The sequence below is a fragment of the Battus philenor genome, unplaced genomic scaffold (genome assembly GCF_028537555.1).
Source record: "Battus philenor isolate CCGP_79_NKW_IND1 unplaced genomic scaffold, ilBatPhil1.0.hap1 SCAF_14, whole genome shotgun sequence".
Taxonomy (NCBI): Eukaryota; Metazoa; Arthropoda; class Insecta; order Lepidoptera; family Papilionidae; genus Battus; species Battus philenor.
Window position 1 is genome coordinate 11,668,687 of NW_027181676.1, and position 15,863 is coordinate 11,684,549.

Below are 15,863 nucleotides of genomic sequence, written 5' to 3' on the forward strand. Positions count from 1 at the left end.
CACAATTTTGTCGAGTGAAAGTCCGAAGCACCGACGTCGCGATCGCAACATTTTTTTTATCTGTACTTCATCTCGAGTACAATATTTTTGAACACGAAATAATTCTCTTAATATATTTTTAAAAATTACCAACACGGAACAAGGAACACAGAATAAGGTCAAAATTTTTTCACTAATAGAAGTGATACATAAATAAAAACTATTTTAGAGAAAAAACTTTTTTCATAAATAAAATATTTTTATAAAAATGTACAATGTTATATTTTCATACATTCTAAAGCAAAATTTTTTTCGTTTGGATTGACATCATTTGTATCACAATAGGTTTTTATTTATTCTGTGGTTTATATAAGTAAACAAAAGTATTACTTTTACTATTCGACTCTCAATTTTTAAAATTTAACTCTTCATAAAACCTTCATAGTGTATTAACGAAAATATAAAAAATAAGACTTTTGCGATTAATTTCCGTTGATATATAGTAATTTCCACTCAGATATATTTTTTTACTTCTGCCATACATAACAACATATATATAATATAATAACTCACTGCATATATGTATGTATACACGGAAACCTTTTCATAGCTTTATTATATGTTTAAATATTTACAGAAAAAGTTATCAAATATGACCGCGGTTTCTGAATAAAAAAAATATTTATTGACGTCTACTGTCATCTGTCATATCTATGTTGCCACTTTCTAAATTATTCAAAATAATTTAAATAGGCTGTCTTACAATTAAACAGTGGTTATTAAATTTTTGCTTGATATACAGGTATAATTTAATACAACTTTAACAGGAAGACGTTATTGTTAGGCATTGCTGATGATCGAACGAAGCCCACGTATCCAAAGCAAATATTTACTCTCCCAACGGTCGTCGATATCAAACATAACGGTCTCTGTGTTGATAACGTACATATAATGCATTCGATTCGCAAACAACAAATATTGGGTAATAAACATCTTCACGTACGGAACTGGAATTAAAAAAAATGTTTTAAGAATCGATTCGTTAAGCTGGATGTCGGTCGACACGTGTTTTATTTTCAGACTTACGCTATTTTGATGCTCGCTTCCCCACTCTAATGATTTCGGAGAAAATAGGTCTGGCATAAAAATAAACAGAACCTACTGGCAGTTTAACTAACAGTTTAAAACATTCCCAACGGGCAATCAACTAATAAATTCGTAATAATTGAGTACAGTTTGTGATTTCGAATCGCTATCATTCCTAAGACCAATACTCCGTAACCTTTTCTCATCGGCAGCACACTAAAATCTTTTCTAGAATTTTGCGGCACACCGAAAGCTAAATTCGAGAGACGGGTAAACGTGATGTACCACTGTGTCTCAAATACAAAATATGTATAATGAAAAATTGGAAAAGTTCAATTCATTAATTTTTACGCACAACGCGGCACATTTTGTACACCGGTTGCTAAGCACTGCCTTAGACTTCAGTTTTTTTATGAACCGGACTGTCACTGCTGCCCAAATGGTAATTCCAAATTCCTCGGGTTTGAGGTGGCAGGGCAGGGGCATCTAATTTTAGACCCATATTAAAGTAGCAAAGCTCGAAGGCTCTCAGGGAGCCTCAGCTCGGGCTGCTACATATTACTATTTTACAGGATTGCACACTTTTGTATTCTGTTTTACCATCAGGCGTTTCATGTTATTGCCGTAGCTAAAAAATATTACTGTACGCATGTCGATTACAGGAAGATGCTGAAAACTTTTTGCTTTAGTTCTCTCTCTTTACTTTAATCTAGTTCTTAATGCATCACGTCGTATGTGGGACGGATCGTCAAAAGTATTCTTAGCTTATATAATACCACGTGACTACATACATCAGTTGTAACATAAAACGTTTAATTTTTTTTTATTATCACGTTATGATTCCCATTAGATATGGAAATACATTTGTATACCTTTCCATAAACAAACAGTATAAGTCATACAAACACGCCTAAAAAGGTAATAGACATTGCCTTGTTATGTGTTTGGCTTGCTTATAGGACAGTATAAATACGTGCACTGCGCTTCATAATGAGCCGAGTCAATATTCAAGTTCAACGCAATCGGACTACGAACACGTGGAAACAGAAATGTTATGTTATTACGTAACGATTGCGTCTTTGCTCCGGTCTTAGAAAAAGCACATGGTCTCAATTCATTAGCGAGACCGATAAGGAAAATTTTATAACATTGAAGTATAGTATGTTATATACTATAGTATAGTTTGTTTGCGGACATGACACAAATTACACATAAAAAAGGAGTTACTTTTTTATAAATAAAAGTTTAATTAAATTGACACGATACAGATGTTTTATTAAATTTCAATAATTGATTACATTTTACAAATTAATTTTCATTTACGTTAAGTTTTTCAATGTTACGTGATTATAAAGATGCAATGAATTATAAACAAGATGATATAATTTTTCACGTGAAATATTACCGACACATACCTAATTACCTTCGTTATTACAATACCCGTCAATGTTACTATAAATATAAAAACTTTTTCGTGCATGAACCATATAAAAATTAAAAGTTTTTGAAGTGCGAAAAAAAGTAATCATCGGTAGATGTTACTTCAATAACATCAAAAAGAAACTGAACTCAAAAGACTAATTACAAAGTACAAAGGATTTTTAACTCAATTATAAAGCCACAGAAAATGTTACAAAACAACACGCCAACTTAACCTTGAATTAACATTCTTATGAAGCCGCAAGTAGTTTAACAAATATATGTGAAAATTAAACCAATTTGCACGAATATTTTTTTTCTTCATTATCATACGATTAGTTCGCCTATGAGCTGATGAGTTGTTGAAACGGTCACAGCTAGGAATATCTTTCAATTAAATTTTTGCGTTCGATGTTTAATTTATATTTTTTTTTTAACTGACGCATTATCACAGGAATGATCAGTTGCATAGCGAGTTGGTTTGGATGATTATTGTGCTATGTGATCATACTATAAATGAACAGTGGTAGTCCAACGGTAGAGGGCTGAGGATTTTGCGATCGTACCGAGTTCGATTCCCGGTTAACACTTTGTGCATTGAACATATAGGATTGCCACTGCTTATAAACAAGTTTCCAACCATAATACCGCACTACGACCGCCCGCCCTCCAAGTATGGGGATTATGGTATATCCCCCTTAGATATTTTTTATGTAGACCTGTGCCTTGCAGTGAACGTCTATAGGTTGAAACGTCTATAAATGTAAATATTTATATGGTTATATTCGTAATTTTTGTCATTTTATTAACACCTATTTTTTTTTAAATTTTCATACTACTTTTTTATTTAAATTTGATACACGTACTTTATCTTAAAATGGCGGATGAAAAGTTTTAAGTTTTTATCTCTTTCTGCTTATTAAACAAATAATAGATAAGGAAAACCCTATATTAAGGTAGAATATACAATAAAATACATATATAGAATATTGACGTGATAAAACTATGTCGTCTATTAAACTAGTCATTAGTAACGCGGTTGAAAAGCGCTTCTTCACGGCTGGTTGAAAAGCGGTGAGGATGTCGTTCCCACATGGTTCGAATTCACATTAGATCTAACAATGTATACAATATGAGTATAACTCATATTCATTACACATTTTTAGAACTTCTTAATAAATTGATAATAAAGAACAAATTACAGTAGCTTTTTGATATTTTAAAATGAAAAGTACAATTGTTTACAATATATTTTAAGTTTAATAACATACTCAACAAGTCGAAATTCGGAAATACTTTAAATATGTATTATATACACAATTTAACAAAAAATGCTCCAATAGTGTAACATTTGCGTTAGCTGCATTAAGAGAAAAATGTCTGAAAATGAATTTTTTAGTCGATCGAACTTGCAAGAGCAGAGACGAGAAGATATATAAATCAACAGTAACTTGGACAGTAGAGAGTAACTAAAAAATAATCTTTTTTTAAGATCCATGTTCAAGACGCCAATTGTATATGCGGTTTTTATTTATTTAAATTTTTTTTATCGAGTCACTGGTCGACTTCCGTAAAATCCATTCAGCTATTTCTAAAGTATGCATACGTAAATTAGCACCTGTTTTTAGTTTTTTTTTTCAATACGATGCTCATAATCTAGAGGTAATATTAAAATTTCAAAATTTTTAAATATTTTTACATGATAGATTATAAATAAAAAAGTATAATAATAAGTGTATATGTGTGTATACGTTTACGTATATATATTATTGTATCCAGCTCAAAGACGCTGACTGCAAGACATAGGCCTCCCTAAAGGTATCTTTTGGAGAGATATATCATAATTGCGATGCTTGGCAGGCGAGTTGACAATCGCAATATGGTATTATAGTACGTAGAAGATGCCGCTGTCCATCCTTTGGAAACTTGTTTGACTATATGCACAAAGTATGATATAAGATTGAATTCCGACGTATCGTACACGATGATACGATCTCAGTCCTCCACTACTGTGCTATTACTGTTTTGCTTATATATATATACGCAGCTATGTATATTCATACGCATTGCATTGTTGAAGATTACTTAATGTTCAACTTCCTGTATTTGAATAACGAATGCTTCAGCTCCCACTGATTGTACTATTTGACTAAAATAATGGACACGAATGATGTATAATAATTATTCTTAAGTATACACAAGATTTTATCTTCAATTAAAAAAAGGGCCACTAGTCACATTTCCAGAAAACAAGTGTACTGTATGTCAAGTAGTTCACAAAGGCATTTGTTATTGTTATCTAAAATGCGGGCGTGTATCCACCAATCATAGACAAGTGTGACATTTGTCTATGGAATATGTTATCGACAATCGATTGTCAATTCGTGACGCTTGTAACATATCGATTGCTGACATTACGACACTAGTTCTAAAGTTTAAATTAATATGCCAAACATTATAACATAACCATTTTTGTTTTATTTAAAACAAATGTAGAAAATGGTACATATTTTTTGTTTTTTGGATATATATTAAAAGCTTCAAACTTAAATTGAAATTCGACAGACTAATAGCTTCTTGCGGTATAAAGTCTGCAAGGACAAATAGTAAACAATAATCAAAGTGATTCGAATTTTGAAAACGTTTTTTCATTTTATCTTATCGTTATTTGAATTGTTATTTCTGAAATCATTGAATTTTGGATACGTTATTAGGCAAATTAGTAGCACACACATTCATATCTTTAAAGCTTATATATCTTTAACCAAATATCCCGTATATCAACGTCTACAAGGGTGCTAATGACCATAATAATAACACACATTAAAAAAGTCTCCCCTTCACAATGAAAATTACTCAACAAAAAGCAAAATGCCATCGTTTAAATGTCGAACACTCACCTCGTTGTACAACGACGTCATGTTGAAGTTCACTTTTGTTATATTATACACAATGTCCACGATCTATTCACATTTCACTACAAATAGATCACGTTTACGTCTCTCTTATACCGAACACGAATTTAAAAATTTATTAGGTTATATACACATAGAATTAAAATTTAATTCGTTAACATTACAGAAACATAACTTTATTACATTACCGAAATTATTTATTGCTGTCAACAGTAACGAAATATTTTATTAATTATAAAAGAACAAAGTATAGCAGATAAACAATAGCGTCGTTAGTATTTCAAAATTTAAATGTTAAACTTCGCGCCATGCGAGGCGAGCGTTTTAAAAAAAAATAAAGGCAAAGTTGTTCGGTTCACGCAGCCAAGTTTGACGCGTGTGTCGCGTACCGTGTTTAGGACCGGCACTGAGCCGCGATGCGAACTCAATGGGCGACTCTCAGCTGCTATGCTCAATGAAGCATTCGAGTTCGGAGGTCACCGAACATCCTGACCTCATCGCTTCTGATATACGTTTCTCTATTACCCTATAAACCTACAATGTCATGGATATAACATCTATGTATTATTTTATTATTTATTTTATTTGTTAATAAAAAAGCTTACAGGCTAAAAAAGTTAGCACCTGATATTAAGATAAGGAAGTGCGTTGTATCTACACTTACGACATATTTTGAATTTCGAACGAAATTGCTGGGATTATAAAAATATAAGATATTCAGGAGACCAGCCTTTTCTTTCAATTTCATATTTAAAAAAATATTTAAATTTCCTCAGAATTTGCGATATAGCGAGCTATTTAGCACAGCTATAAATTAAATTTAAAATTTGAATTAACGTTATTTTATGGTACGCGTACTGTAACTAAAATCTGCACTCGAATAAACTGTGCGGGAATTATAAAATTACAAGATGTTTAAAATACGGATCTTATCTTTTAATTTCATATTTTAAAAAAAAATAGTTTGGTATTGAATTTAGAACATTATTGAAAATAGAATGCTATTACTCGCAGCTAGAAATTGATTTAAAATTAGAATGAATGTTATTACGATGTACGCGAGCTGTAACTAAAATCTGCAGTCGGATTAAATTACAACTTCCGAGAATTGATTGGATAAAAAGCATTCTCGTGGGTATCGACCTGCATTTAGCACTGTGAGTCCGAAATGTTTTTATCAACTTCGGACGGAGTTCGTCGACAGTAATCATTCAACTTATTTGTCATAGAACCGGTACGCTCGGCGCGGTTTTGCCTTTACTTGCGCCTTACTACAAATAATAATTAAAACAATTGATTTGTGAGTAGAACAAAAGCAAAATTTACATCGGTGTTTAGATTGACGGAAATTTATTTATTTCATAGCTATTTATTGTTTAAAAACTCCTTGTCTTATCAAAAATTCGAATTATATGGGGATAAAAACTGTGTTAAGTAAGAAAAAGCATATTCAAAATTAGAATTAATTGTTGTAACATATTAATATTAATTATTGTTTACTATTTCTCCCGGCTGACTTTGTACTGCCAGAAGTTATTCGCCAGTCGCATTGCAACAAAAAATATAATACACAAAATATTGAAAACTTTAATTGATGATCAATTAATAAATAAGAAATATTGACATTATTTCGAAAGACACTGGATGCAGTTCGCTTTCAACCTGAAATCTATGTCCATGAGTGGATGTCTTACAGCTGAAATGATCATGATGACGGTGGTTACAATTTGATCGTTATTAATAGAAAACCGCTTGATGATCCAAAACTATTTTTAAATAGGTATGAAGTAAAAGAAACAGATTTATGTGTCAACATTCCTGACAATAACTAACGTACATGGTATAAAACATTGTGTTGACTTGTAAATTTTTAATCTGTAAATATTTAAATAGAAAATACAGTAAGTAATTGCAGTAAACAAAATTACTATTATATTGCCATGTGAATAACAACAACCTATAGAAAAACAAGAGACAACAACTTTGACAGTTGCTTTGTGTTAAAGGTCAACCACAGACAAGAGGCTAGAGTATAATTATCTATGGTTTGGGGAGTTGCCGATCGGGCTGGAGGCGTTCCGTTATTGCAAAAGAAGCAGTTATGTTATACAGTTGCACATAACGATGTTACACCGAGTTACGCACCGGTTAGCAACACCATTGTTTTCAGTTCCCCGGCCGTTAGCTAAATGGAGCAAGCATTTTGCATTACCACAATACTAACAATGAGCTTGCTTTATTCATAATTTTTATTACGAATTTCTTTTATAAGAAATATAGCTTTCCATACGAATAGTACCTAGACAATTAATTAAATTTTTCATTGACATACATTTAAATTTTGGTCATGACAAAAAGGAAAAAATAAATTGTAAAACCTTAGTTTATAGATATAAATAGGTGAATGTACAGCTTTTAGATTTGCTGCCAAATAATACACGGTACACCCTATTCTAAAATCAATAGTTCCAGAAAAATAAATAACAGTAATATGGTAACATAAAGCATTTCTAAATTCGAATTACTTTACATTAAAATTAATTTTTGTTTACTTTCTGTCACTGCAGACTTTACTGCCAGATGTTATTGGCCTGTAGCATTACTATAGAAAATAAACATGTTTCATAGTGATCCTGTACAAGATACAGGATGATTTTTTTTTTAAATGGCCTCCGTTATTGGTGGCCACTTGTTCCCCTATTTTATTTTTGGGACAGGAATATAAACCTTCCTATTTTCACTCGCTCTCTGTCTCATCCCTCATATACAGGATGTTTGTAAATACGTGAAAAAGTTAAAAAAAAATTATTGACAAATGAGCTATACATTTACCCTTTTAAAGCCTTTACATCGATAACTAATCATGTTGTATTCGATAGATTTTCATCTATGCACTGAGTCATCACCATATCTTTGGAACCATAAGGCTTTATATACTTGAAATTTATGTAGTATATAGTAGGAACATTACGAATTTTACGAAATTACTCGATAGGAAGGTTTAGAGATGCTTTAATAAAAAAAGCAGACTTTCAAACTGTAACACACATTATTAGAGTATAAAACATTGCCAGAATATTTTTTGGCATGTGAATATTATCGAGAATATTTTATATGAAATTATACGTATAAAGGGCAGTATTACGCGGATTAGAAGGACCGATGGTTAGTATAATACTTATTTATGTCTCATTATATATAGATAGAACATATATTGAAGAATTTAAAAACACTGTATCATTAATCAGTATTAGTTCCTCGATATATTTTCTGCTTCAATAGTAAGATAAATATTCCTAAGAACTTGCTTTAACAGTGTGTTGTATTTAACCACTTGTCGCTATTTAGTACAGCTGTATCGAAGCCTCCATCGTATATCGCTTCGGTCTTGGACAGTACAATTGTCTTTATCGAACATTCCCACGACAATCGATAGAATACGATGTGTGCGTTAATAAACGTGAGATAAAATACAAAAGCGAACCGCTATTCAGTCGCGATGTCGCCGTCAGTCGTGTATCTAATTTAAGATCGGTATCAACACTTTAATATTAGAAACTCTAAATGTTGCCATGTTTATTTATCATTCTCTTATTAAGGATCTAAGCTAGTGTTCCTAAAACCTTTTTTGTACTGTACCTCTCCTGAGCTTTTCTAAAATTTTTATGCCCCTATATGTAAAACACAATTTCTTTTTAAAGCAAAAGGGTTAAACTCGTGTCAAGGTCTTCAAATTGCTCGCCTTAACAATCAAATTGACCATTGTAGGGAAACACTGATCACACTTATCAAACTGAAACACGCGTGCCAACCTTCGTGTAATCTATGCTAGTTTATAACCTAACTTTATTAAAGTAATAAAATAGTATTTACTATTAAATTACTATAATAGTTTTAAATAATAAAACATTTATAAGTTATTAAAATAATACAAATATATAGACAGCATGTTTTAAAAAGAAATTAATACTTAATAATGATATTCAAATGAATTTTATGACAGTCCGTGAGAAAAACGCGGGACTGAGCGTACTGTCATTAACGTACTGGGGCGCCATCTTGTGAATTGTTCTAATAAACTTTAAATTACACAGAATGATTGTTTCTTAGGTACGAAAGCTTTAAAAAAACAATGTTTATCTAAGCAATTAACGTATGGTATAAAATTCGTTTTTAATATTCGGTTTGCTACATGTTAAAATCGATTATTTTTTACCATTTGTTGGCTTGTTGCATTCCTATAGAAAAAAAAATAATGTTACACTTTTCGCTGTGAAATGAGTTATGCATTTACCTCTTTAGAGATTTTAAACTTATAATCAATCACTCTGTATAAGTTGACGTAATAGACTATTCGAGTAAAGAAAACAGTGGCTCATATTAACCTGGCGTCACTCGGCTGAGAGTGATGTTCAATCTTTCTGGGCCCGCTACAACTGGTCAGTGTGAACATTGATTCTCATTTCATCATTATCATAATTTTCAGCCGAAGGACTTCCACTGCTGGACATATATATATGCCTTTGTACTATAGACACATTTATTTACTTAATAGAATTATTTGGAATAAAATATGCCAGATTACATTTTAATATTCTTATATACAGGATGCCATTGTAAAGTCGTCTCACGATACGGACTTAGCCCGGTGTGAGAGGCAAACTGTAAATAGTGAGGAAGTAAATATAGAATAGATGATATCTCACATAATAGATTGCTACAACCATGGTCGGTCGCGTCCGTTTCTTAATGATTGAAATAAAAAATGGCGCCCTGGCGACGAATCGTAATCACCTGCTAAAAAAAACTATGTTTTATCTAAAGACATTCATTAGTAAAAGTATGCGGCTTGCACGAAAGGCCAAAAACAATCTTATCAACATCGCAATCTGACACAAAGGAAGAACATTTATTTTATTTACAATAAACTTTGGCACAAAAATCACAAATCAAAGTTAAAAAAAATACAAAAATAGCGGTTTCGAAGATATAAAACAGATAATTTCTATTTTGTTTTTAATGAAGGTGAATATTAAATTAAACACATCGAAATCTTACGATAAAAGGCTTGCGTCTAAAAATGTGATTATTACAAGTATAACCATAATACGTAATTTCGAAGATATATGATAGGATGATATTATCCTAATCCAAATAACTATATTTAAAATATGACGACGGTTTCGGAAGTTATATGATATTAAAACGTAATAAGATTTTTCGTTATGACTTATTTCCTCTGGCTTCAATCGCAAGCTTATAGTCGCTAACAAAACTATGGAGACGACTATGCTCAAGGTTTCTTTATTAAGATCGAATTTGAAATTCGAACTGTAAATAAACTAAAGTAATCAAAATAGCCTAGCGGAATGACAGGCTGAACTAGCAGTGGATAGGCCATATAGCGCTTAGAACGGATGGCCGATGGGCCCTTAAGGTTTCCAAGTGAAGACGGATCGGCAGTCGCAGCAGTAATTAAGGTCATCAGTGTTTAAAAATAAAACAAGGAGAAGGTTCTATAGATGTTCCTCAAGTGAGGTTTTATCGTTTTTTTAAAGAGCTTGTATATACATTTCAAAAGTCAAACGACACAAAAAAATCGTTTCTCATTACCGTATTTGAAGTCAGCCGGTACTTTCGCGAGGGCAGTGTCTTCTTTATTTTTTGTAAGGGTGTGTGAATTAATTTTAAAATCGAACTTCCACGAGAGGACGCAAGAATATAGTTTCTCGTTATACCGTATTCGAAGTCTGGGGATATTTTCTAGAGAGTCGAATCTTCTTTATATTTCGTTTTTTTTTAAAGGGTGCGCAAATAAATTTAAAAATCGAACTTGCACGAGACGACGCAACAATATAGTTTCTCATTACACCGTATTTGGAGTCGACCGGTACTTTCTCAAGGGTCGCATCTTCGTAAAAACGTTGCGCGTCACACGTGCACGGCACCGCGGGGTTTCGTGACGGCCCGCAAATTCGGTTCGGTGTTAATCCGGTTTTTATGACAACTTTCTAGAGATTCCCACTTTGGGCATCCTTAGATGTGCTAATGGACTTTATTGGTGGTCAATCGATGATAATACACGTTTCTGATTTGAATTGCGTGCGAATAGCTGATTGTAATAAAAGATTTTATAATTCCAGCTTAAGGCATTACGGCATTCTTTGTAATTCCAACCACTATAATCATTTGTTGTTGTTATTTCATAAAGTTGTTAACACGCTACGGATGCTTATTTACTGTTATGAAGGTAAGACTTTTACATTGTCATTTTCATCATTTCAGCCGTGGAACATAAGTTCTACGGCACATTTCTTAACTAGGTTCTTCGGCGCTTGCCGGTCCATGGTCACTTTTATTTCAGAGCCACAAGTCTTCAACAACTAATCTGTTCTGCACGCTATCTGGCCATCTCACTGCTACTTCAATTGGCTAATCCGTTGGACTACGTCAGGTACTTTGATTCGTCGGCGGATTCGCATTCTCAATTCGATCTCACAGAGTAGTTTATTTGTATGTCATACTAGACTGTAAAAAACATGACAGGGTGTGTCACCAACCTAACAAAGAAAATCTATGTATGAACGATATAATTTCTAAATCTAAGTATTTTGTAGTGTGTTTACTTGTACTTAATGTCTGAACTAATCAGGTGAACATGTATACCAAGTTTAAATAACCTCCTAACAGTTTAAAAACACTAACAAGTTAGTCTATAAGTCGTAAGATGTAAATTTGCAAATGGACCCGTAAAAAAATGATTACATAATATATTTTAATATCAGAGTATTACCGACCACTTGCAATTATATCGAAATTTACTTCATTGTTTTCATTTCTACTCCACTGTATGAACCAATTATTCGACTAATGAAATTGTACAATTTGTAATGAACGGAAAAAAGTTACACATTAGCGAAAATGACGTAACGAAATTTGAAAAGTATTAATTTTTGTTTAATTTATTTCTATAATGTAGATACGTTTTTCTTACGCAGCCAATTTTTCTGCGGAATAATATAAAAGCCATTAATCAAAATAAGCCATTTTGTTTCATTGCATATAACCGATTTCCATGTATTAGACATTAGTCAGTAATATGTCTTATCTATCATAATATTCATTATATGAATGTTATCTGTTTAAATTTTCAGAGTTTCACTATGCGTTTGGGCACCTGCGTTATTTTAGCCAAAAAAAGTAACAACTGTCTAGTCTGAAAGATATTGTGACAAGGAGTTTAGAATTTACACAATAGACAAAAGAGGTTTTAGTGGGTCTACACATGTAGACATAATATATTTGTCATATATTACAAAACAGTAGATTACACACGTATGTGGTAAATGTAAGAGCAATTATAAATCGGAGGAGGCTGTTATTCGTCAAGACACTGCGACACGTCGCTGTCGATGCATGCGAACGTATCGGCGGTGACGAAATGTGAAAAATTCGTGACTTCTGATCACGAGCGGCCGCGAACAACAGACGGCTGGGAGTGTGTTGGCTCCCTTTCACGGATCACTACTGATAATCACTGCTAATATCGATTTTATTACATGTAAAATGGTAAACTCCCGATTTATCTCAACTCTCAACTTTTTACGGTGATAGGTGTGACAAAAGAGACAAAAAAAGTAATTGATACACATAAATGCAACAAAATATTATTAAAATATTTACTCAATGCCGAAGCAACTTTAACAACTCACAGATCAAGTAACGCTAATGCCTGCAGTAATCATCAACTCAGCCAGAAGACGTGCACAGCTGGACTTATGCCTACCCCAAAGATTTACAATGCAACTGGTTGAAAGCGGCTGGTGTCTATCGTCTAGCATTTCACTTTATATGTGGGCATTCTGCACTGCGTTTGGTGATCCATGGTCACCGCTTTGCTGTCTTAAGACGCCAGCGACCATCTGCACAGCGCGCCATAAAGCCTACCCACTGCTACTTCACCTTGCCAACTAGCTGGGCTACATTTGTTCGTCTACGGATCTTCTTACTTCCGATTCGACCTCGTAGAGGAATCCTGAGCATAGCCCTCTCCAAAGTACGTTGTAATATCCTCCAGTAAAAACAAAATAAAACTCTGGATGCCGCTTCCAACCGGTCATATTTTATGGGGGAGATCTATGTGCAAGTGTAGACGTCCCACGGCTTCTATATTAAAATCAATTATTTTAGTTCGAATAAAATTGAATTCAAACCAAAAACCTGTAATAATACTGTAATGAACTATTAAAAAAAAAAACTTTATTACCTAAAACATTACTAGTGTTGTGAAGCGTCGATATTTAATCGATATCGGTGTTATTAGTTTCGCCATTAGTATCGATTCGAGTAACACATACGTCAAACAAATGGCTCTCGATTATACAGGCGAGCGCATTTATATTGCGAGATAATGCTTTGTAAACAAATAGAACAAGATAAAAGCACAGCCTAGCCGCCGGTAATAAGAATGTAGGTTTCTTATTTCTATTTAAACTTGCACGTTGAAACAAATTGCTTCGCTCGCTTCCAATCATTAATTATTGTAATCGGTGCTCCTACAAATGATTGTACCTATTGCTACTATATGTATCAGGCCGCTCAGAAAACCATCCGGAAAAAGTTTTTATGTATCGCCGGCGAGTAATAATTCTTTTTTTTTTAAATCGATTATTTCAAATTTAAACTATTTTTGTTCTAAATTTAAACTTTCATGTTAATTTTTTACAATTGTATTTGGATCGAGAATATATTCATGAAATTATTCAAAACGACTTTGAAGTCCATCTTGATATTTTATGAATTAAACGAGTAACAGCATATATTAGTTTGAAATGAATTGATAACATGGCTTAATACATTTACTAAATTATCTTTAAACTTGTTTTACTCATTGACATGTTAAAATTAATGCTTACCTCAATTTAGTTTGAATAACATCACAAAACTTGATTCATTTAGGTAACATTTCCTTTTGAAATAATAGCAGTAATAAGCTGTGTTAAAAATTATACAAGTTTGAAATAACTAGTAACCTTTAAATATATTAGTTTGTTATTTCTTTTATTTCTTTTTTCGACAAGATTACGTACATTTTCAGATGACGTCATATTTTTTGATACAATAAAGTGTAACATAAAATAATTACAATTTTTTTTCCTCATTGCCTATCTACGATCTGTCTGATGACTATAATCGGTCGTATTTGTGGAATATGTCAGGATAGAGAGTGTTTCCTACGATGCCAATCCCTTTCCACAATTTCAAGATCAAGGTAAAAATTCATTAACGAAAGTGCCTAATGTAAAATCAAACTTTATTGGTACCAGGACATTCTTTTTCTTGATATTTATATAATATATAAAGCTTGTTAACTATTCAAGGACTAATAAATTTGGTAAATCTTTTTTCTTTTTTTACAATAACTTCACAATTATGTGTCTCTAAATTATCTCATAAAAAAATTAAGAAGTTTAAGAAACAAAAATTTATTAAAAACTTTTTATAGGGTGAGGTATTTTTATGTGATAATTGTTTTACCTTAAAAATATTGTTAAAGAATCCAAAAATATTTTAAATTACTAAAACATTCGTTTTTGATAAAAACAGTGCATGCAATGCGATCCCAATATTCGAGCAATCCAAACAATAAATTTACGCCCACGGTCACGCATTTCTTTCTAAACAACTCAATTTAATCGCTTACATGACGTAATCCCGAAATATTTAATTGGAATCAAAACCAACGAACCAGTAGCGTGTACTTCTGTAAAACGAAACTTGTCACATGTGGGTGTACACTTCCGGCTTTGCTCGCAACGGACACTAGATTTTTCACGCTCGCTTCGACATCTATAAGCACTTTATTTTAAATTGCATTTAAAATTGAGATCGACCGATTATAAGTCAAATTAACTAATGCATTTCTTTTGAACCAATGAGATAACGGTTATTATTTCAATGTACATAAACACATCAACTAATAAATGTTTATAAAAACTTGTTACTACTTAAATCTAAAATATTTAGGAAAACTAAAAATTCTCAACATATAGTTTAACACAAAACATAAAAATCAGAAAAGCTGACGGAGTTTTTTGATACTGAATTTTAAAATATCTTCAATATAGTAGTAGAATAATTCATTCCGTATGCTAGGAACTTTTTTACAAGTTTAATTTACAAACTTTTTCAATTTATAACATCATTATGATATACAGACGTTATATGTTAATGTTTTGTAATTGTAATACTAAATTAAATGAAAAATAACCAATCAGCTGCTTATTATACAGTGAACGATCCAAGACCATAGAAAACGTAGCCGAAGACGTTCGACCTGGCTAGTCAATTTACAAACCTGTGTCAATATAAGTAATAGATCAGTATTTCGAGCAACTGTATCGAAAGTAAATAGCTTTCATAATAGCTGACCTCCGGTAAGTGATGGCATCAAGAAATAAGAAA

General features: G+C 32.2%; 1 protein-coding gene across 2 annotated transcripts in view; it reads right to left on the reverse strand.

Moving 5' to 3' along the window:
• The window catches only part of LOC137918431 (leucine zipper putative tumor suppressor 2 homolog), a 144,657-nt gene that overhangs the window by 68,777 nt on the left and 60,017 nt on the right, over positions 1-15,863 (reverse strand). Inside the window, exon 1 of one of the 2 annotated variants that reach the window (XM_068761235.1) lies at positions 5,385-5,790. The exons of the other annotated variant lie outside the window; for it this stretch is intronic. Coding sequence (XP_068617336.1) covers positions 5,385-5,405 — 21 coding nt within the window. The 5' untranslated portion in view covers positions 5,406-5,790. Of the gene's footprint in view, positions 1-5,384; positions 5,791-15,863 lie in introns of those variants that run through there. 2 annotated transcript variants of the gene reach the window in all.